The sequence below is a fragment of the Coniophora puteana genome, assembly GCF_000271625.1.
Source record: "Coniophora puteana RWD-64-598 SS2 unplaced genomic scaffold CONPUscaffold_2, whole genome shotgun sequence".
Lineage (NCBI taxonomy): Eukaryota > Fungi > Basidiomycota > Agaricomycetes > Boletales > Coniophoraceae > Coniophora > Coniophora puteana.
The window spans coordinates 3,264,465-3,283,783 of NW_006913054.1; the positions used below are offsets into that span (position 1 = coordinate 3,264,465).

Consider the following 19,319-nt stretch of genomic DNA (forward strand, 5'->3'; position numbering starts at 1 on the left):
TGTACTAAGTTGTGACAACTTGATCACACAGTTTTTGAAAGTACACCTGTTGCCACCCGAGGAGTTCAACATGGTATCGAGCAGCTTTGATATCCTCGATGTCAATGACTGGGCAAGTCCGCGAGCTCCTACAATGCTCACCAGCCAAGCTAACCACAATCGTGCAGGTGACGTGGCTGGACAAAGCTATCAACGAGAACTACCAAGCTAAGATCAAGGTGCCCAAGGATAAGATAGCAAGCCCCCACCAGTAGTGAAAGATTTCCACGGAGCAAGAATACTGCGTTCAGCGCATCTGTCACAATGAAACGAAACATATATGCTTCATCTTTTTTCAGCGTGACTTGCGTACAGCAAACCTAATGCGTTTTTGAGCCGCGTTCAGCAAAAAATTAGACTCCCGTCGCCGTTAGACTAACATGTTCCAGCAGTAAAACACGTAACGTAGCGCAACTCCCGTTTGGAGGTTCGACAGAGTGCTCGAGTTGACCAGATGACAGCAAGCCACGCATCGGCGCACCACGCGTCGGACTCGGAAGTCAGTGTGAATTCTCTACATATCAGCAGTAAATATATATAAATCCGTGAGATTCTGGCTCATGCATGGCCGAGTCCGGTAGGATTGTACCAAAAAACAAAGGTCTGGACTGCAAACTGTCTTGGACGGCGCCAAACGCGGCGCAGCAGTAGCTCTTGCTCCTCCCCGACCCCGACCTCCCTTGCATCCCCGTGCTTAACCGCATATCCTCTCTTTTCCTTTGATCGTGCGGTGCCCTTGTAACCCGAATCTTACTCAAAGAAGATGACTAACCCACCCGCAGGAGCAAAGCGTCCAAGGGATGAGCCCGACACTCGCAACAACCACAAGCGGCCACGCTCCCGCTCACGAGACCGAAGAGACGGCCATGTAAGGAATGGAGACGGTCGACGTTATGGAGGGAAGCCTGGATCCAGTAGAAGAGAGAGCGGCAGGGATAGACGGTCCGACTCATGGCGCCCCTCGGAACATCGAGATACGGAGAGGGATAGAGATAGGCGCGACGACCACCGCAGACACGAACGGCGTCGCTCTCGCTCTCGAGAACTCAGCCACCGGAGGAGGGATGGTGAACAAGGGAAAAGTCACGCACGACGCAGTCCTGCTGGCTCTACGCGCGACAGACGTTCCCCGGGGCTGTCACTCGGAACAGGATCCGCAAAACACGACTCGGACAAGGAAGAAGGCGAGTGAGTATCCTCCCTATACGCGCTGAATTACACTCGTGTAGGCTGTGTACTAACATGCTGTCGCTTTTTCGTAAGAATTTCGCCTCAGCCGAGCACGCGCCACGACTCTGCCGCACCCTCCACGCGCGGCGGTTCATCTGCACCTGTCCCTCCCCCTCCTATATCTCTTTCCAAGGCCCAATCATCCCAATCATCCCAGCCTCCTCCGCAACTCCCAAAGCCTGCAGAGCCCGAAACAGAACTAGAGCTTGAACTCCCCGCCCAGTCCATCGAGGAGCAACTCGCAGCCCGTCGTGCGCGTCGCCAGGCCATCCTTGCCAAGCACGCGGGTCTTTCTAGCACTGACCCAAGCGCAAACGCAACCCCTGGTACCGCAACAGGAACAAGCAGCAGTGCGGTCCAGCCGCCTCCCTCGCTTTTACCCGTATCTGACAGTCGTTCCGCGTCGCAGCTCCCCAGCTCAGTAGCATCTCCCTCCGTGTCCGTCCCTCCACCGAGCGGTTTCCAGAGTAGGTTTCGATTCTATTTCCACTTATAAGAGCAGATACTAAGCGCATATATCTTACCGTGTCCTTCTTCTAGGTAAACGCGACACCCCTTCCCCCGCCCCAGAGTCAGGCGACACAGGAGGTGCATTCGAGCTCGCCAAAGACGGAGAAGAAGAAGAGGCCCGTGCCCAAGCTCGAGTACAAGAAGCCCAGGACGGGACGTCTATGCAAATTTCGGCTGCCGATTACGACCCCAGCCTTGACCGACGTGAAGACGAACATAGACGCGTATTGAAGGACGAACCGATGGCTGTAGACCCCGTCATCGTAGAGGACATCGAGGAGACCGAGTATGTCGAGGAAGAGGAGGATGACGTTGACGATATGTTTGCGGTTGCTACGAGAGAGAAGCCCAAGAAGGTGAAGAGAGTCGCTCAAGTGGTGAGCATTCTCCTAGTTTATCATTCGCTCTCGGTGCAAACCAAGCGTTTCAAGCAGAAACCTGCCGCTCCCGCGCTTATCACTACCACTCTCGACACTGCCGCTGATCCGGAGGGATACTACTCCGTCATCCTTGGAGAACAGCTCGACGGCGGGCGGTATCAGGTATTCTCATCCATCGGCAAAGGCATGTTCGCCAATGTCGTTCGGGCTCGCGTACTTCAACCCGAGCCGGGCGAACCGGCCAACAAGGAAGTTGCGATCAAGATCGTACGCGCTCAGGAATCGATGCATGTCATTTCTTCATTTCTTATCGCCCAGTGAGCCTGACAATTTCTCGCCTTAGGTATCGCGCAGGGCAGAAAGAGGTGCAGATCCTCAACAAGCTGAAGCAGGCTGACCCAGAAGACAAGAAGCACGTCGTTCGGCTTGAGCGGACGTTCGAGCACCGCGGACATCTGTGCTTGGTCTTCGAGTCTATGAGGTGCGCATATACCCATTGCTTGAGAAATATTCTGCTAACATACTTATGCAGTATGAATCTTCGAGACGTCGTCAAGCGATTTGGCAAGGACGTTGGTTTAAACATCAAGGCGGTGCGGGCGTACGCTCACCAGCTATTCCTCTCTTTGAGTTTACTCAAGAAGTTGAATATTATGCACGCCGATATCAAGCCTGATAATATCCTCGTACGTTTTTCTATCCATCCCCATGCGTGTCATGCCTTATGGAATGGTTACGTAGGTCAATGAGCAGAAGACGGTGCTCAAGCTGTGCGATTTGGGCTCCGCATCCGACGCAGCGGAGAATGATATCACGCCTTACCTCGTCTCGCGGTTCTACCGTGCCCCCGAAATCAGTAAGCATTGGCCTTCTCGTTTCTTTATCTCTTTATCTCTTCGTTTCTTCGTTCTTACTTTGACATCTTAGTCCTCGGAGTACCCTACGACCCCGCGCTCGACGTTTGGTCGATTGGGTGCACCCTATATGAGCTGTACACGGGCCGCATCCTCCTTCCTGGGCGTTCAAACAACCAGATGCTGCTGCTCATGATGGATCTCAAGGGGCGGTTCAACACCAAAATGATCAAGAAGGCCAAGTTTGGGGACGTGTACTTTGATGAGATGGGCGCGTTCCAAAGTCTGGAGGTGGATCGTGTGACTGGGGCGGTAAGTCTTCCTTCTCATTTCACGCTGGTCATGCCTCTCTTCCCCTTCGTGCGCTCCCATGTCCTTTTCACCCATTCATTCCTGCGCGTACATTGGAGGTGCAGTCAGCTGATGCACTTTTCCATAGAACGTGGTGCGCAAAGTGCACGTCTCAAAGCCAGCGCGGGACCTTCGCGCACGGCTGATGCCGCCCGCGGCCGTGAAGATGAATGATGACGAAAGCAAGCTGCTGGCGTCATTCATCGACCTGCTCGACAAGTGCCTCGCGCTCGATCCTGCACGGCGTATCACGCCCAAGGAAGCGCTTATCCACCCGTTTATCCGTGGATGACCCCCCTCAGCGGGCGCTGCATTTGGATAGGATGATACGGATGACGAACGAATAGAAGAAAGTGTATAGATGCAGGTGGGTGATATGAAGTGGGAAGAGCACGAGAGCTAAGAATACGTGCGAGTCGCGGGCATCATTCTTGGGGTCAGCAGCAGCGCTCTCATGACCTCTGTTCGCCTTATCCCTTCCCCTTTACTAATTGTTAGGTATCTTTGTATTCTATTTTCAATCTATCAACACGCTTTAATTCAGCATCTGGGTCACGGGCTGGCGGAACTCGAAGGCTTGCCTCCACACATTCAACCGGTGGTGCGGTACGAGACATGTCAATGGTTACGGGTACGGTGGCCCGTCGGCGAGCTATGGCTCCTCCGTTCAGCAGTTGTGGGCGTTCTGACATAGTCACCTGGGGCGCTTGGGTGGGGCCTCCACCCAACGGATGCATATAAGGTCTCCAAGTATGTTCACACCCGCTTCTCCCCCTGTCTTTCGCCGCTAGACGCTGCTCAGCCACATTAACCAGCAAACAACACCAACACCCGGCAGTCTTAGTACAAGTACTAACGTACAATGTCGGTTTTCTTGAAGCGCATCTTTTCCCAGCGTTCGCCGACTTCGCCAAAGGAGAAGGAGGAGAACGGCATCAATGGGGTGACAACGAACGGGTTGACGCCCAACGTGCTTGTGACGCACAATGGGAAGGCGATTCCCAGCTTCGACGAGCTGCCGCTGTTCCACGACTTCAAGGGGTGCGCGTGGGAGGTGTGGGGCAAGGAGGACGAGCTCGGCACGATCAATTTGCTCACGGAGGAGGTTGTCGCGCGGGCTGCGAGGGAGGAGATCAAGTGAGTGGGGTTGTTCGTGTTTCTTCGTTTAAATTAGTGGTGTTGAGAGGATGTTAACAATATTACTTTCAGGACTGGTAAGGCTGTGTGTTTGAACTGGTGGGTACCCAGTTAGATGTTCGACTGGAATGTACCGGTCTGACATTGTAAATACCGCCTTGGCTCACAGGCCCATCCACTTCCCTTCGAGGGTATGCAAAGATAGTTTCCTCAAGGCTCTTGAAAGAGTACTGACGAATTACTGCAGCCCGTGTTCGAACGGAAAGTGCCTGAGATCACCACGTACCCAAAGTACGGTGATGACGATCCCGTGCGCGACGACGTTATCCATATTGTACGTTCTCTCTTTCCCCACCCTTGTAGAGTCGTCGAACATGAACTGTTTTCTAGAACACCCAATCCGGCTCTCAATGGGACGGCTTGAAGCACTACGGCATGCGGGACTATAATATCTTCTACAACAAGTACGTACAGTCAGTTCATGGCGAACCCAGAACACACGTTGACGAACAGCGCGCACCTACAGCACGCCCGCGGAAGCGCTATCCCAAGGCCCGCTGGAGATCAACGACCCAAGCGAGATCGACTATGCCAAGGTTAAGCTCGGCATGCACAGTGCGTACCTAAACTTCCTCAGCATTAATACTACCCCGCGGACTGACAGTGACGCTCGACTAAGACTGGGCCCGGCACGGCATCGTCGGCCGCGGCGTCCTGCTCGACATCGTCAACTACCACACGGCCGACGGCGGCGAGCTGCCGTACGACCCGTGGACGTCGCACCCGATCACCGTCGCGGATCTTGAGGCCGTCGCGAAGAAGGAGGGCGTCAAGTTCCGTCCTGGGGATATTCTGCTGCTCAGGGTGGGCTTCATGCAGAAGTACTACATGGTCAGTCTAGAACAGAAGCACAGTCTGCGGGCGGGGAAGCATATGGAGAATTTGTGCGTTTTATTCGATGTATGTGAATTGCTGGGTTAGCTGAAATCCGATGCAGCGCGGGCATCGAGCAGACAGACGAGATGAGGCGGTTCCTCTGGTACACATGTTCATTCTTATACGTGAATCTGATCTATAACCGAATCGCATGTGTCCAGGAACAACCACTTCGCAGCCGTCGCATCTGACCAGCCATCCATGGAGGTTCGTGCTGCCGCCCTTCGACGAGTGCGCTGCCCACGATGACCCTCTGCACAGCGATGGCCGTCTCCGCAGGGTGTCAAGAACCTGCACCAGACGTTCCTCGGGTAAGCACTCACATCGTGACCACAACGTACCCCAAAACTTCGTGCTAACACAAAGGCGAATCAAGTCTCTGGGGCATGCCGATAGGTCAGTTCCTCAAAATTTCATCATCACCTCGCCATGCGCTTCGCAACTGACCTGGACCGTACGTAGGCGAATTCTTCGACGTCGAAGCCCTGTCCGAGACCTGCAAAGCGACAGGCAGATACACGTTCTTCTTCACCTCGTGGCCTCTGCACATGTACGTACACCCCATTCCTCCTCATTGAAATTGATGGGCTCATCACGTTTACGCGGTGTAGAATCGGCGGTGCCGCAAGTCCGCCCAACGCCGCTGTACGTTTTTTCCTTACATGCTGGGCTACCTAGTTCTCATGCTGAACACGATCCTCCAGGCGTACTTTTAACCACCGCGTCCTTGACAACCATTATGAGGCTCTCCCGAAGAAATGCGCCCTCCTGCTTGCCCTTCCGGCACCCCGTCGAAGTAGTCCCCATTGTACCTATACCACCAAATGTACCATCATCTTGTATTCCGCTGAACGACTATCACCTCGTCTTATTCCATTCAATATCCAATCATCCTGTCATTCCTCTGGCCATGGGTAGCATTCGAAATCCGCCGACAGTAAAAACCTTGAAATATATACAATAAAAAACCCAACCACCTGAAAAACAGACGCAGCGTATGGTATGCGCGCAGATTAATAAAATATGCAGGATATAACATCGTTAATCAAGACCACGAGAAAAGAAAAGAGAAAAAAAGAGAGAAAAGAGAATCATGACGGGATAGAAAAACGTGAACTATGAATGGATAAGATAATAAGGTATAGCTGAAAATTCGAACTTGATCTTTGCAAAGCCCCCAGAACCACACCAGACGCGCGGGTCATGTCGTCGTACACAAGCATAAGAGCACTTCCTTCTTCCTTCCTTCCTTCCTTCTCAGCACAACCTACGCAAAAGACAAGCCCACAAACCCACCCGTAGAGCGTCGCATCGCCTAGACCCAAAATCCAGCCCTAGACAGCCATACTATGCCTTCGCGCATCATCCCCGTCCCCAAACCCCCTACTCCCACTCCCACTTCCGCCCGCCGAAGACGCGCGTTTACCGTGCGCGACAGAGCGCCGCCGCCCCGAATCAGCAGCGCCCACCCACGCCCCGCCAGCAGCAACAGCACCCAGCCCGCCATACTCAGCATCCCCCTGCGTGCCCGCGCTGTCCGACCCCGAGTCGGGATCTGAAACCTCCGATTCTGACCCTGATTCTGCGTTGGAGTGCGACTGGGAGCGGGAATGCGCGATGGTAGACGACGATGCCGACGACGACGACGAGCCATGCGCCCGCGATTTCTTGCGCTTCGTGGTCACGCCCGAGCTCGAGGACGCTACCGAGCTCGAGCGCGGGGGCAGGACGAGCGCGTCCGCCACGGACGGGCGTTTACCCGCCGAGGAGGAAGAGGAAGCAGCGGAGACACGGCGCGCATGAGCCGGCGGGATATACTCCCCGTCATCATCCCCCGCACAATCCTCCTCCTCGATCGCATCCTCGGCGTCTTCATCATGCACACTATGCACGCTCTCCTTCGACCGCCGGCGATGCGGACGGGGCGTCAGATCCGCATCAACGTCCATCGGTTCCCCCGCGCCCGACTCGAAGATCGCAGACGCCAGCGCAGACGCGGACGTCGCAGACATAGGCATAACAGGCGGCGAGGACACGCGTTTCCTGCTCCCCTTCGGAGCCGGCGCGGGCGCGGAGCCGGGCTGCGGGTCGGGCTTGCGCATTTTGCTGTAACCGCATAGAACAAATATGGTTTAGGATGATCATACGTCATAGAAAGAAAAGGCTGGACGAAAGACGTACGTATTGAGCTTCGGCTCCGCATAATTCACGCTCCTCCTCGCTCTCCGCTCGCGCCCGCCGACCGACGTCGCGTCTTCGTCCGGGAACGGCGGCGGCGGAGGTGTGCTCGTTCGCGGCGTCGGCAAGCACGAGGGCGCGGGTGTCGTCGCAGGTGTGCTGAGCGCGCTGTTATTGGACAAGAACGTGCGTGAAGTACTCGCAGACGTCGCTGTCGTAGCTGACATCGTCGAGAGCGGCGTCGGCTGCTCGGCGTCGGACGTAGACATGGACATGGACGACGCAGAGGGCGCAGAGTGCGTCCGTGCGTTATGGGAGTGGTGGCGGTCGAGGTCTACAAAGCGCATACATCGACCAATCAGTCATTGTTACACAGGGGGAAGATAAATGACGGACACGCACCGGTCGTATCAATCGGTGGCAACTGCGCCCTGCTCCGACTCCGCGGCGAGTTAGTCACGTCCTTGAGCCTCAGCTTGAGCTGAACCGCCGTGCCCTCGGGCGTCGCAAGCTCGTACTCGCGTACCTCGTCGCGCGCGTCGCGCTTGCGCTTCTTCTCGTTCTCCTTCGAGTCCCGCGACCCACTGGACGCTGCCGCCGAGGACTTGCCCGACTCGGACTCGTCCACAGTGCTATACGCGGCGTTTTCCTCGCTCGAGCGGCTCGACGGCCGTTTCTTTTCTCTCGCTTTTTCCTTCTCCTTTGTGCGCTCCTTCTCCTTGCGTGAAGTTGAAGGCGCGGCGACCTGCTCGGCCACACCCGCCTCGTCTTCGTCGATCTCGATGGGAGCATCGCGGTACACCGCTGTCGACGACCCTTGCATGGGCGTCGGCGACCGATGCGGCACGAGCACCTCGTCGCCATCTGGAAGCCCGGTGGGATCACCAAGCATACCGCCCTGTCTCCTCGCCGACAGCTCCTTCTTCTTCTTCCCGCTCTTCTTCTCCTCCACAGATGCTGGCGCCAGCTCAGTCGGCGTCGGCGCCCTCGCAGGCAGCGGCAAACGCGACGCCGACAGCCTGTTCTTGTTCGCCTTGCGCCGGAGCGTCGGGCTCGGTATCCGCGGCTCGTCGTCCTCGGCTTCCCCCTCCCCTTCTCCCTCCCCTTCCCCCGTCTCGTCCTCTTCGCAGATCCCCGGAACGTTTGGCGGGCGCGAGATGCGCGGCACCATTGTCGAGCCGCAGGTAGCGGGGGTGGGTCTGCTGGCGGTGCGCTGCGCGGGCGCGGACTCGGGGGTGGGCGAGGGCGGGCCGTGCGGGATGTGCAGGGAGTCGCGGAGGAAGTGGAGGTGTTTTGTGAGTTTGTGGGTCTTTGGATGGGAGAGCAGAATATAGTGAGACGGCGGTATGGTCAGGAAAGACAGGGGACGCACCGCAGCCTCGGTGTCCGCCATGACCTTACGCGACTTGTCCTTCTCCTTCTTGAGCTGGGCGGTCAGCTTGATCTCGGACGCGCGCAGACGCAGATTCTCGACGTGGAGCGTGGAGATCTGGGCATTGAGTTCCTCGATCCGGATGCTGAGCGTGGAGTTGAGTCTGGGACACAAGCATTAATCTGATAAGAACAGGCGTTTCATAAGGAAGCGTGGAAGGGAGAACAGACTTGGTGATGTGGGTGTTTGCGAGGAGACACTTCTTCTTGACTGCGAGGGGAAGCAGCGTCAGTAGCCCCAAACACGTGGTCGAGGTCCCAAGTTTGAACGAGGGAGAGCTGACTCACAGTTCTCGAACGCGTTGAGGGTGTCGTTCTGCCTGTCATTAAGAGACAGCGCTGAACCTCGCCTGCTCATCGTGGGCTGCAGCGGGCGGGTGTCTTGCGCGTTGTTGTGGGTGGGGAGGACGGTGGGGGAGGCTGGCTGTGTCCTTCACTTTGATATCAAACATGCGCCCCATCACGTGCAACTCAAACCGTGGCTCAGTAAGGAAACCCTAACCCCTATCACCCGCCTCGAGGCGTGTCGGCATCTTCCGTGACCCCATCTCAGAACAAAGTGCCTTGTAAGGAAAAGTGAAAGGGACCAGACAACGGCTCCGTGGCCTCGAGGCAGCATCGTGGCGTTGCATTCATTCGTGGACACAGTAAAAGACAAAAAAGTATAATGATACCATAACCAAAAACTAACTTTAGTGACCCCCATTTCTCCAAGAGTAAGCTCAACCAATAAGCCGCACACTTGGAAGAAACTCTCAATCCGAATCGTCATCACGCGACTCCTCCACCTGCGCACTCGCAGACACCACATCTCTCAACCACCCATCGAAATCCACATCTTTATCCAACAACTCGCTCACCCGCTCCACCTGGCCCTCCATATCCACCTGCACCTGCGAACTGTACCCGCCAAACCCCCCAATCATACCGCTGCCGCCGCGCTTCAGAGGAGGAACATACTCCTCCGCATGCTGCGTCGACGTGAACGGCGGCGCGAACCCACCACCTCCCGTGATATCAGCAGCACCTATCGCAAACATCGGGCTCACAGGCGACCGGATAGGCAGCGCAGTCGTCGCACCGGGCGACACCCCCGACGCCGGCGACGAGAAATACGACTTGCTCGGCGACACATTCTCCCCGTCCCCGCGCTCGGGCGTATGCGGCCGCTCCTCTTCCTCGTCGCCGTCAAGATCGATGGGCTCGCGGTCTTCGTCGATGTCGATCGGCTCGCGGTTGTGATTGTCGTTGGGAGTATCAAATCCAGAGAGATGACGCCCCGGATCCGCGTCCGGGTCCTGTGCCTGACCTTGACCCGTCCGCATCCCCTTCCTCGACGGCGGCCGCGGTCGCACCTTTGCCTTCCTCGACGACGCAAGTAGCTCGCCGAGCGTAGGCAGCGCGCTGTTCGGAATCCCCTCGTCGGGATCCGCCCCTCCGCCCAGACCGAACGCCGGCGCACCCCCGCCAGCGCGCACAGGCCGTGGCTGCTGCACAGGCGTCCTCGGCGGCGTGTTCGAGCTCGCAGCTACAGGGACAGGAAACACCGGCTGAGGCCGCAGATGCTTCTGCGCATACTCCCGGATCTGGTCGAGCTGCTGATCATGCTCCCTGTCCGTGACAGAATTGCCGTTGCCACTACGCTTGACGGGCCCAAAGAACGAATCCTGCTCCTGCTGGACCTTGAGCCTCTTCGCAGCCGGCGCATAATCCGTCGAACTCAGATGCGCCTCCACAATGCTCGCCTCCGCCGCATCCATCGCCTCGCCCTCTACATCCTCGTTCCCGCCATTCGCCAGCCCCGCTGCCCCAGGGTCCGAAATATCAATATCGATCGCAACCGACAAGTCCCCCGGCTGCACGTCATCCCGCACCCGCAACGACGGAGGCGTAACCGACCGCGGCCGCTTGCTCCCCGCTTTCAAGGCTGGAACTGGACTCGGACCCTCAGGCGTCCCAACCACCCCGTCCATCCTCGCTCCCAGCCCCGGAATGCTTTCTTCTTCGGGCGCAGACACAGACGCAGCCCGTTGCGGCCCGAGCACAGGCGCAGGCGGAACAGGCGCCGCTAGCTCCTCCTCCTCAGACCTTCTCTCCACCGGACTACCCGACAGCCTCGGCGGGACATGCGCAATCGGACTCGGTTTCCGCCGATACAGCGCGTCCAGGCTACCATCCCGCAGCGGCGTCGACGTGTCGAGGTGTGACGGGAACGACGGCGGTAGATACGACTTCATATACCCAAAGAAGAAAAAAAATCAATGTCAATATATAAATGAGACTGGCGAAAAGCACAATAGGACGAAACGCACCATCTCACTCAGCTTATTGATCGTCTGCGCAGACCCGCCGCCGCCGCCGTCAAACTGATACGGCACATGCGGCGACAGCTCCGTCGGCTCGCGGTCGTCCCCGCTCGCCACATGCGGCATCACCGCGTCCGGATCGTGCATCTCTTCATCGCGATCGCCCGCAGCGCCGGGGTGCAGATGGACGTGCGGGTCGCTCTCTCTGCCCGGGGTAAGCTGGCGCGGGCTCGATTGGCGGCTGAGCCGCTGTGCTTGGGGGAAAGACTCGAAATTGAATGGGGGTGATATGTGGTCGGACGCGGCGGAGGGGTTGCGAGACAATGCGGGCGCGCCCTGTTTTACGCCGGATGGCTTGTCGTTGGTACCAACATCTGCCTCAGGCACTGGCGCGAGCCCAGGGCCAGGCGGTGTAGGATCAGCCGCAGAGGCCACCCTCGAGATGCCTTGACCGGGTCCAGACTGTCCCGAGCGTTGACCTTGACCTTGACCTTTCGCCTTGGGCTTCATACCGCCCGCGACGGACGCGCGCTTCACGACGGGGAAGAAGCCAACCGATGAGTTGCCCGAGTGCGATTTCGTGAGAGTGAGCGGCACCTGCGCTTTAGCCTTCGCCTTCACCCCTTCCTTCACCTCGTCCCTCACCCCTCCCTTCTCCTTCTCGTCAGCCATCAACACATCCTCCTCCACACGAGCGGCGACACCCAAAGGCGCGTGAGCACCGGCTTCGGGTCCGGGCTCGTCCAAGGGCTCGGTGGACACGGCCGCCTGCCACCTCATCACCTTCTCTTTGACCGCCGAGAGCGTAAGCTGTGCCGGGCCCGCGACAGGCACAGACGCCGACTTGGTGAGCGCGTGCGCTCTAGCGTCCATCTTCGCCTTTGCCGCGTTTGCGGGCTCACCAGCGGGAGCCTGCGCGTGAACGCAGGGGCGCGAGCTGGATGCGCGCTTCGCCGCCTCGGGCGCGAGCTGGAGCTCGGTGGAGGGGGCAGGGACGGCGGACGAGGTGCGCCGGCGTTCGTCGGGGACCGGCGCACGAGGTTTAGCGGCGGTCGGCTTCGTCCTCGCGCTCCCCTGCGCCTCGTTCGCCTTCAGCTCCTCAGCCAGCACCTCCCACACCTTCGACCTCTCCCTCTTCTTCTCCCTCTCCTTTTTCTTCTCCTTCTCCTTCTCCTTCTCCTTCTCCTTCCCCTCGCCCCCATCCCGCTCACCCTTCCTCGCCGCCTCCCTCTCCCTCTCCCACGCAATCCACTCCTCCTCATCATCCGGAATACCCTCCACGCGCACCTCCCCCTCTCTCACCACCGCCGGCCCAGGCACCACAAACCGCCCCCTGACACACCCCACGCGCAGCAGCCCACTCACGTGTGCCCAGCGCGGACACGCGCGGTCCCCCGAGAGCGCCGTGACGAGGTCCGACACGCGCTCCTCGAGCTCTGCGGCGTGCCCCGTCAGCGCCGACGCCGACGCCGCAGCGGGGGACGCGGGCAGGGAGACGGGACACGTGGATGACGGGACGTCCGCGTTCGGGTCGGGCGGGAGCGACGGGGCGGCGGCCGTGGGCGAGGCGGGGCGTGACGGGGGTGCGAGGACGTCGGGCACGGAGGCGAGGGCGAGGTGCATGGCGCGGAGGGTGTCGGTGTAGCTCTGCTTTTGCTGCGCCGCTGGGCCTGCAACAGGTGCAGGTGCAGGTGCGGTTTTAGATGCAGGTTTAGAAACCGGTTTGGACGGCGATGAGGCCGTCTTTGACTTGGACTTTGATTTCGGTCTCCCGTTCGCCTTGGGAGGTTTGGACTTGGGATCAGCGATGGAGACTGCGTTGTGGTTGGAGGGTCCCGCCTCGGGCTCGACCGAGACGTTCGCGTGTATGCGGGCATGATTCCCGGCGGCAGAGGAAGGGAACACAGGGGCACGGAGAGACATAGCTAGTCGTCGATGTCAACAATGTCGCAATCACCTCCTGTGGTCAAGGCGCCAGTGCCGGTAGCCTGATACGATGATGTCGTCAGCGACCCGATGCCCGTTGCAGCAATGACACTTGCCTATGCCAATATCAATATCAGAGGCTTATTAGCGAGATAGTCGGAGATATCCAATAGCAGCGACTTGCGCTGTGTGCAAATAAGAGGCGAGGCAAGAGGCGGGGCGGTCGTCGATGCACTCGACGTCGAGGACGAGGCGACGCTCACAACTCGAACATCCCAGGAGTCATTGCCATAACAGGCAGGTCCGTGTGTGCGGAGTTTGAACCTGTCCCCGGTGTTTGCCGGTCCGAGACGCACGCAGGAACTGTACGCGCCTCTCCAGTTGAAGCTGAGTGCTGAAGCCTCGAGAGAGCACGCTCTGCCCGCGTTTGCGCAGGAAAATCTGCGGAGACAATGGTGCATCACACAGCTGGAAACCCCCGCTCCACATAAATCGTAAAGGTCGACTTGATGTCAGCCGCACTCGATTCATTCAGCAATGAATTCTCCCACTTTTCAATTCAGTTTCTGTGGAGCTATCCACCTCAGGGTGCTGTATATTGCATCTCCAAATACGAATACCGCCCTTGCACCCCCGATGCAACACAGCACCCACAATGCAACGGGGTGTGTTTGCTCTTTTGTTCACACTACAGTTTCTTGTGGGCTGGTGGAACACATGTATACAAACCTACAGGTCAATATATGATACAGTTTTCTAAGAAAAGGCTAGGGAGAGCGCATTCAGCGCATGTTGCATTGAGGGTGCAAGGGTTGTGATTTAGTACCCACAGCCACAGCTTTGTGGCTTCGCACAAGGGTCCAACTTGATCTCCAACCCAAACCGCTCAATTGCAAGGCACTCGCGGGAGAAGCGCAATTGGGCATGGCAGGATCAATAAAACACCAACGGACACGAGGCCACCGCAGGGAGGCCAATCTGCAAAGGCTAGAAACGCACCGATCGTCTCACGAAAAACGCGGACCATCGTCGGCTACGCGCAACATACATACGCACGTACGCATTTATGGCTCGCGATCCTGATACCCGCACAGGACAACGAAGCGAAAACAATCCAAATGAGACACGCGCTCTACATGGCTAAATCGCGCCGCGGAAAAAGACGCGTACTAGTAGCGAGCGAGCGAGCTAGGAACGTTCTGCAGCACAGCACAGCATACTAAGCAATTGCCAACCGCAACCGGACAACGACAGCTCCGTAGGTCGTCAACGCAAGATCCGCTGCTCACCAACGTACGTAAATCACCACGTCCTCACCATCCGCCTCGAACGCCGCGCACATGCTATAAATACGCGTTACGCACAATAATAGCCGCCCGCGCTGCTGATCGCTCGCACGACCAGCCACTGCGTTAATCCCGGGATCACACTCAGGGCCCGTATCGAGCCTCTACTTTGAACACGGAACGGCAACTTGCGAGGAGAGAGAATCAACTTCTTAGCTTGCACCAATGAGCACATGAAACGCTCTAGGCGATTGATCAATAAATTTGCATGAGACGTTTACAGTGTCCACTCCATGATACTTATGACAGGACCCGAAGGGTGGGTCCATGAGAGCCCGCTCCAGTGAAACCTCGCAACGTCGATGGTGGCGAGAGCAACTCCCGCGTTTTCCTGAAAACCAAGTTCTCGAGGCTGAGAAAAGCGGGTTTTGAGAGTCAAAGCGCTCCCTTTGACAGTGTCGAAACAGGACTAATTTGCTGCGTCTGTATGTAGTGCCGTAGACCATAACACGACTCATTTTTGGAAGACACGGCGTATTGATGACCCACCCTTCTTTCTACATAGTCAAAATCAAATATCAGTATCAAGGAAACGTCCGAGACCGTAACAGACGGAGACATCAGTAGTAATGGATACTACTTACACCTCTTTGTGCCTCAGAGTGGAGTCCACGTACGGGCTGCTCGGACAACGATGACCCGGTATGTCTATGCCCCATCTCCGTCGATGATGGCGTTTATGGCAAAGACGACGGCCGATTCCGAGAGCAAGAAACGTGGTCCTTGGAAAACAATATCCCGATGCACAGGAGCAATGTCATTTGTGGCGAGTGGCAGACATGACGCGGTGATCTCGGTGGCAGCCCAACGCCCCCAATGCGAAAATCAAATCTTCCATTTTGACGTGCGCGAACATGCACATTGTCGAAGGCTACGCTGCACGCGGTACGCCAGGCCGAAATCACCGCCTCGACTTTGACAGGACTGATGAACGATGCATTGCCGTTGCACAAACATGTCACATGCATACTTCGCATCGAGTGAGTCAGTTCTATACCGCCACCTAAGACGGATCAGCGAGACATCCGAGGGGTACGTCATGACAGCTTGGAAAGTAGCGTGGCGAAGGCCCAACATGCCGTGTACCGTGACAACGCTCGCCGCCCTCCCACATCGCCCAACGTGAACGAGTTCACCGAATCCAAACCCCCAAAATCATCCAAGCCGCTAATCGCGAGGCGAGTCGCCGTGACATGAGAGTCGGGCGCCGCTCGAAGCACCACATCGTGGCTGCGCTCGTGCCTGATGCTAGATGGAAGTACCGTATACCATAGCGCGTGCGCATAGCAGAGGACAATAGCGATTCGTGGCTCGCGAAGGGAAGGCGATCGTGACCTCGGCATACGCCGCCATTCGGGAGCGATGCAGGTTACGTCCGGAACAGCGGCTATAGTCTGCCAGCATCATAGGTCATACTACCTGCATTGTGCAGGTAAAGGGACCGTGCTAGCGGAGGCGTCCGAGGTTCCATGTCCTCGGCTTTCCCATCAACTTGACACCACCAACGTCAACGGGGTATACCATCTGCAACAACGAATAAATCGGGCTTGATAGTGGTGGCGCAACGCTGACGTTTTGCAAAAAGGGGGGTCAAGTTGGGTGAGGACGGATCGTCCCGAAGGGCATCTTCGGCTTCGCTTCAGGACGCGGGGAGGCACCAGCCCAGATTGCGGGGCTCAGATCTCGGAAGCCATCCCAAGAGAAGAAAGAACAAGCCTAGTCTGAGAAAGCGGCCACGTTTCGAGTCGCTGCGTTTCGAGGTTGGCACGATGTTTCAAACGTTCAATGTTCAATGGAAGGGAAGACACGCGCACATGCCAGGAACCGGGAGATACTTACTTACTAAAGCCTAAGCAAATGAAACCTTTTTCCGCGCGGGCTTCTTCTTCTCGCTAGCACTAGCCCCAGCAGTTGTTTCGGAGCCGACCGGTGCATCAGTGGCAGAGTGCGCAGATCGCGGCTGATCGCCTCCGTTTCGTGTGCTAGTGTGTATGTCGCCCTGCTGCTGCTGCTTGCGCCGTTTGATCTTCTCTTTTTTGAGCGTTGCCTGGTTCTTGACGATGGTGGCTTTGACCTCCTTCTGCGAAAGTAGTAATGCAAGGGGTCGTGATGTAACGTCTTTTCGTCGGCGTGCGTTGGGGCTGGAGAATATTATGTACGTGGGACTCACAAGCTTGTCTTTCCGTCGCGCGGTACCACGCTTCTTGGACTGTGGTTCTGGTCTAGGCTGTCCGGGCTAATGATGCAATGCGCGATGGGGTGGAGAATGGATGGATGCCATATGCACCGATGGGTAGATGAACATAGAAGCCGGCGGTGAACAATGCATCAACACGTCAAAGACGAGGCGAGGATGCACACCTGTGGCTGATTCTGTCTCTGTGTCTTGCGCTGTGTCTTTTCCTCCTGAGAGTTCGCTATGGCTACTGCCAGACTCAAGGTGTCCTGGAGGCAACAAAAGTTTTTTTGTCACAGCTCGACTCATCAACGGGGGTGAGCGTGATGCCAGGCCGCCATCGGGGCACCTGTGACTCACCTGACCGTGTTCCATGTATTTCTTTGTCCTCTTGTGGCTTTGCGCGGCCGTCTTGGCTGTCATGGCGAGATAAGCGCGGGTGTAAATGTATGCTTGACGGAAGTAAAGGCTAAAGCGAGGCGTAAGGGGACAGAGCTGACGTCCTTGCACGCGACCTTGCCATTTTTGGCAATAATATTAGTCACACTGTGACGCGTCTGACCTCGGTCGCGCCGAGAGGCTGTCGGTTTAGCTTTTGGATTTGTCACCCCCCAGGAGGCCTGTTCAAGACATCCGACGACGATGCATATGATTCATTCGATTCATTCGTCCGCATCGTCCGCAACAGGTGCTGTCAACGGAATTTGCCGCGGAGTGTCAGTCGGTCGACGGGCAGCTGTCTGATTGGCATGGATGCACTCTGAGTTTATACAGGGCAAATTTCCAGGGATGCTTAGCCTCACCGCCACCTTTCATGCCGGCATTGACAATTTATCTCGCTACCCAATCTGACTACATTCAATCTGACCAGCAAAAATCTCGTTTTTCGTTTCCCTGCGGCCACTGGCGCGCGTCAGGGCTCCCCCGTTTCGAGTTCGGCGCGCTCTCGCGCACATCCATTCAGCGCAACGGCCGGGTCCGGGCCCATTAATATGACCTTTTCCGGTCCACTAGCGACCCAGCGGATTGGAGTCGAGGGGCCATACGCGGTTTTGATTTCGTGTGTGCCTAACTCGAATAGGCGTTTTTCGACGACAGCGCCTGCGAAAACGCTATCAAATGACGCATCCCGGCCTCCTCCATCCGCCATTGGCTATTATTTTACGTTGCGGGGGTCTGCCGTCCAAGCGTTCTGTCCGCTCCGCCCATTGCGCGAACCATAGCCACCTGCGCTGCTGCCATGCCACACGATCGAACCCGCCACAACCACAACATCTCTTCAATCTCAGTTCGCTCGCTCGTACATCCCAATCCTATTCAATCCTCATTCCCGTGCGTGCTGTAGCGCTCCTCCCCATGCCAATTCCAAAACTGCCATCCCATTTCATTTCGCTCTTGGGAGTGGACGTTGTGCGTTCACGTCACTCTCACTATGATATGACTTGACTTGGCGGATCCCCCTGCTTTTGGTCGCTTTTGGTCTTTGCAACGGTCAACATGCCCTCTTCTCATCATCCCCTTCCCGGTGTCATTACGACCCGGCAGGGCGCTTGCCCACAAATCGGTCGCCCATGTCCTGTCCCGAGCCCGGATCGGCACCAGACCCCCCACAGCGCCGAGGTTATAAGGCGAGCACGACACGTCTGATCGTCTGTCAAGCCGACTGCCCATCTCAAGCTCTCTCTCGAACACGCACTACATTTCTCTCTCTTTCGCGTCTTCGCTCTTCTTTCTATAACACTTTACCTCCCCCAAACCCTTGCTCTTCGATAAACATGTGCTGCTTCAGACGGTACGCGTCGCCCGAGCACCTTTGTCCACGCCGGCCTTACTCTGACCCGCCGCGTTTCTCTCCAGCGTTCGCAACGTCTACGTCCAGTGCGGTCACGCGTACACAATGGTATGTTCGCTTCCGACCACCGCGGTCATTAGATGCTTTCACTACATGTGCTGACTTAAACTTTCTGACCTTAATTGCAGCCCGACGAGCTTGTCAGTGCCCCTATCCAAGACGCTCCCCCGCCTCCGATGACCGATGGCTCTATGTTTACAGATCCCCTGCGAGAGCCCGAACTGCAAGTTCAGCCCCGCCCATCCCGCTAACTGCCAGATGCCCCAGTGCAGGCAGACCTGCTGGCAATAGTGCGTCTTTTTCTCCCAGTGCATTATCCCCGCGATCCGTTGCTGACTATTGCTTTTGGTCCCTTTCATTTAATATACATGTCCTACCATGTCCATATTACACTCACCTGTCGCCTGTCGCCTTCCAACGCTAATACCGAACCATTGTCAACGTCAACGTCAACACGACCCTCAAATGTATTCTCTAAATCCGATCTTTGTTGAACGCATCCAACACATACAATACGTAACTCGACGCCGACGCTCGCCGACGTGCGTGTGCATGGCTCTTTCCCGTGGTGATACCTGCTCGCCTCGGCCATCAGCCGTCAGTATCCCCAGCAATACTGTGCGTCCTTCTTCGCTTCCGCGTCGTCCGACGTCGATTTGAGTTGCAG

The 19,319-nt window shown here is 57.0% G+C and overlaps 7 protein-coding genes across 7 annotated transcripts; 3 read left to right on the top strand and 4 right to left on the bottom strand.

The window, feature by feature from the left end:
* Positions 1–726: 726 nt before the first annotated feature.
* On the top strand, positions 727–3,891 carry CONPUDRAFT_80183 (kinase-like protein). Its single transcript, XM_007766144.1, has 9 exons — positions 727–1,227; positions 1,303–1,736; positions 1,810–2,156; positions 2,214–2,446; positions 2,503–2,640; positions 2,692–2,845; positions 2,901–3,015; positions 3,087–3,325; positions 3,453–3,891. The coding sequence occupies exons 3-9, from the start codon at positions 1,941–1,943 to the stop codon at positions 3,654–3,656; spliced, it is 1,299 nt and encodes a 432-aa protein (XP_007764334.1). The 5' UTR covers positions 727–1,227; positions 1,303–1,736; positions 1,810–1,940; the 3' UTR covers positions 3,657–3,891.
* Positions 3,892–4,226: 335 nt separating this feature from the next.
* On the top strand, positions 4,227–6,285 carry CONPUDRAFT_162857 (uncharacterized protein; the record flags this gene model as incomplete). The annotated part of the gene is made up of 14 exons (XM_007766935.1): positions 4,227–4,501; positions 4,574–4,600; positions 4,671–4,692; positions 4,749–4,835; positions 4,892–4,965; positions 5,028–5,116; positions 5,181–5,445; positions 5,499–5,540; positions 5,599–5,644; positions 5,699–5,748; positions 5,814–5,833; positions 5,900–5,987; positions 6,049–6,082; positions 6,142–6,285. 14 exons carry the CDS (start codon positions 4,227–4,229, stop codon positions 6,151–6,153), a joined length of 1,131 nt encoding a protein of 376 aa, XP_007765125.1. The 3' UTR covers positions 6,154–6,285.
* Positions 6,286–6,771: 486 nt separating this feature from the next.
* On the bottom strand, positions 6,772–9,404 carry CONPUDRAFT_150515 (uncharacterized protein; the record flags this gene model as incomplete). The annotated part of the gene is made up of 6 exons (XM_007766936.1): positions 6,772–7,543; positions 7,619–7,949; positions 8,018–8,924; positions 8,988–9,150; positions 9,218–9,257; positions 9,335–9,404. The coding sequence occupies 6 exons, from the start codon at positions 9,402–9,404 to the stop codon at positions 6,772–6,774; spliced, it is 2,283 nt and encodes a 760-aa protein (XP_007765126.1).
* A 289-nt stretch (positions 9,405–9,693) lies between these two features.
* On the bottom strand, positions 9,694–12,491 carry CONPUDRAFT_80184 (uncharacterized protein). The gene is made up of 2 exons (XM_007766145.1): positions 11,359–12,491; positions 9,694–11,277 (listed from the first exon to the last, which is right to left on the bottom strand). The coding sequence occupies exons 1-2, from the start codon at positions 11,860–11,862 to the stop codon at positions 9,802–9,804; spliced, it is 1,980 nt and encodes a 659-aa protein (XP_007764335.1). The 5' UTR covers positions 11,863–12,491; the 3' UTR covers positions 9,694–9,801.
* A 3,108-nt stretch (positions 12,492–15,599) lies between these two features.
* CONPUDRAFT_162860 (uncharacterized protein) lies at positions 15,600–16,704 on the bottom strand. Its single transcript, XM_007766937.1, has 2 exons — positions 16,464–16,704; positions 15,600–16,372 (listed from the first exon to the last, which is right to left on the bottom strand). The coding sequence occupies exon 2, from the start codon at positions 15,965–15,967 to the stop codon at positions 15,662–15,664; it is 306 nt and encodes a 101-aa protein (XP_007765127.1). The 5' UTR covers positions 15,968–16,372; positions 16,464–16,704; the 3' UTR covers positions 15,600–15,661.
* An 84-nt stretch (positions 16,705–16,788) lies between these two features.
* CONPUDRAFT_80185 (uncharacterized protein) lies at positions 16,789–17,259 on the bottom strand. Its single transcript, XM_007766146.1, has 2 exons — positions 16,986–17,259; positions 16,789–16,860 (listed from the first exon to the last, which is right to left on the bottom strand). The coding sequence occupies exons 1-2, from the start codon at positions 17,221–17,223 to the stop codon at positions 16,847–16,849; spliced, it is 252 nt and encodes an 83-aa protein (XP_007764336.1). The 5' UTR covers positions 17,224–17,259; the 3' UTR covers positions 16,789–16,846.
* A 1,316-nt stretch (positions 17,260–18,575) lies between these two features.
* On the top strand, positions 18,576–18,903 carry CONPUDRAFT_150518 (uncharacterized protein; the record flags this gene model as incomplete). The annotated part of the gene is made up of 3 exons (XM_007766938.1): positions 18,576–18,592; positions 18,658–18,700; positions 18,781–18,903. 3 exons carry the CDS (start codon positions 18,576–18,578, stop codon positions 18,901–18,903), a joined length of 183 nt encoding a protein of 60 aa, XP_007765128.1.
* Between the last annotated feature and the right edge of the window lie 416 nt (positions 18,904–19,319).

Bases quoted from the DNA above. Each gene is read 5' to 3' on its own strand.
- CONPUDRAFT_80185 (XM_007766146.1), bottom strand. From the start codon at position 17,223: ATGACAGCCAAGACGGCCGCGCAAAGCCACAAGAGGACAAAGAAATAC.
- CONPUDRAFT_80183 (XM_007766144.1), top strand. From the start codon at position 1,941: ATGCAAATTTCGGCTGCCGATTACGACCCCAGCCTTGACCGACGTGAA. The intron at 2,157-2,213 runs GTGAGCATTCTC...CGTTTCAAGCAG, and splicing joins TGAAGAGAGTCGCTCAAGTG to AAACCTGCCGCTCCCGCGCT. The intron at 2,447-2,502 runs GCATGTCATTTC...TTCTCGCCTTAG, and splicing joins GTACGCGCTCAGGAATCGAT to GTATCGCGCAGGGCAGAAAG.
- CONPUDRAFT_80184 (XM_007766145.1), bottom strand. From the start codon at position 11,862: ATGAAGCCCAAGGCGAAAGGTCAAGGTCAAGGTCAACGCTCGGGACAG. The intron at 11,278-11,358 runs GTGCGTTTCGTC...GGGTATATGAAG, and splicing joins TCAATAAGCTGAGTGAGATG to TCGTATCTACCGCCGTCGTT.
- CONPUDRAFT_162860 (XM_007766937.1), bottom strand. From the start codon at position 15,967: ATGCCGAGGTCACGATCGCCTTCCCTTCGCGAGCCACGAATCGCTATT.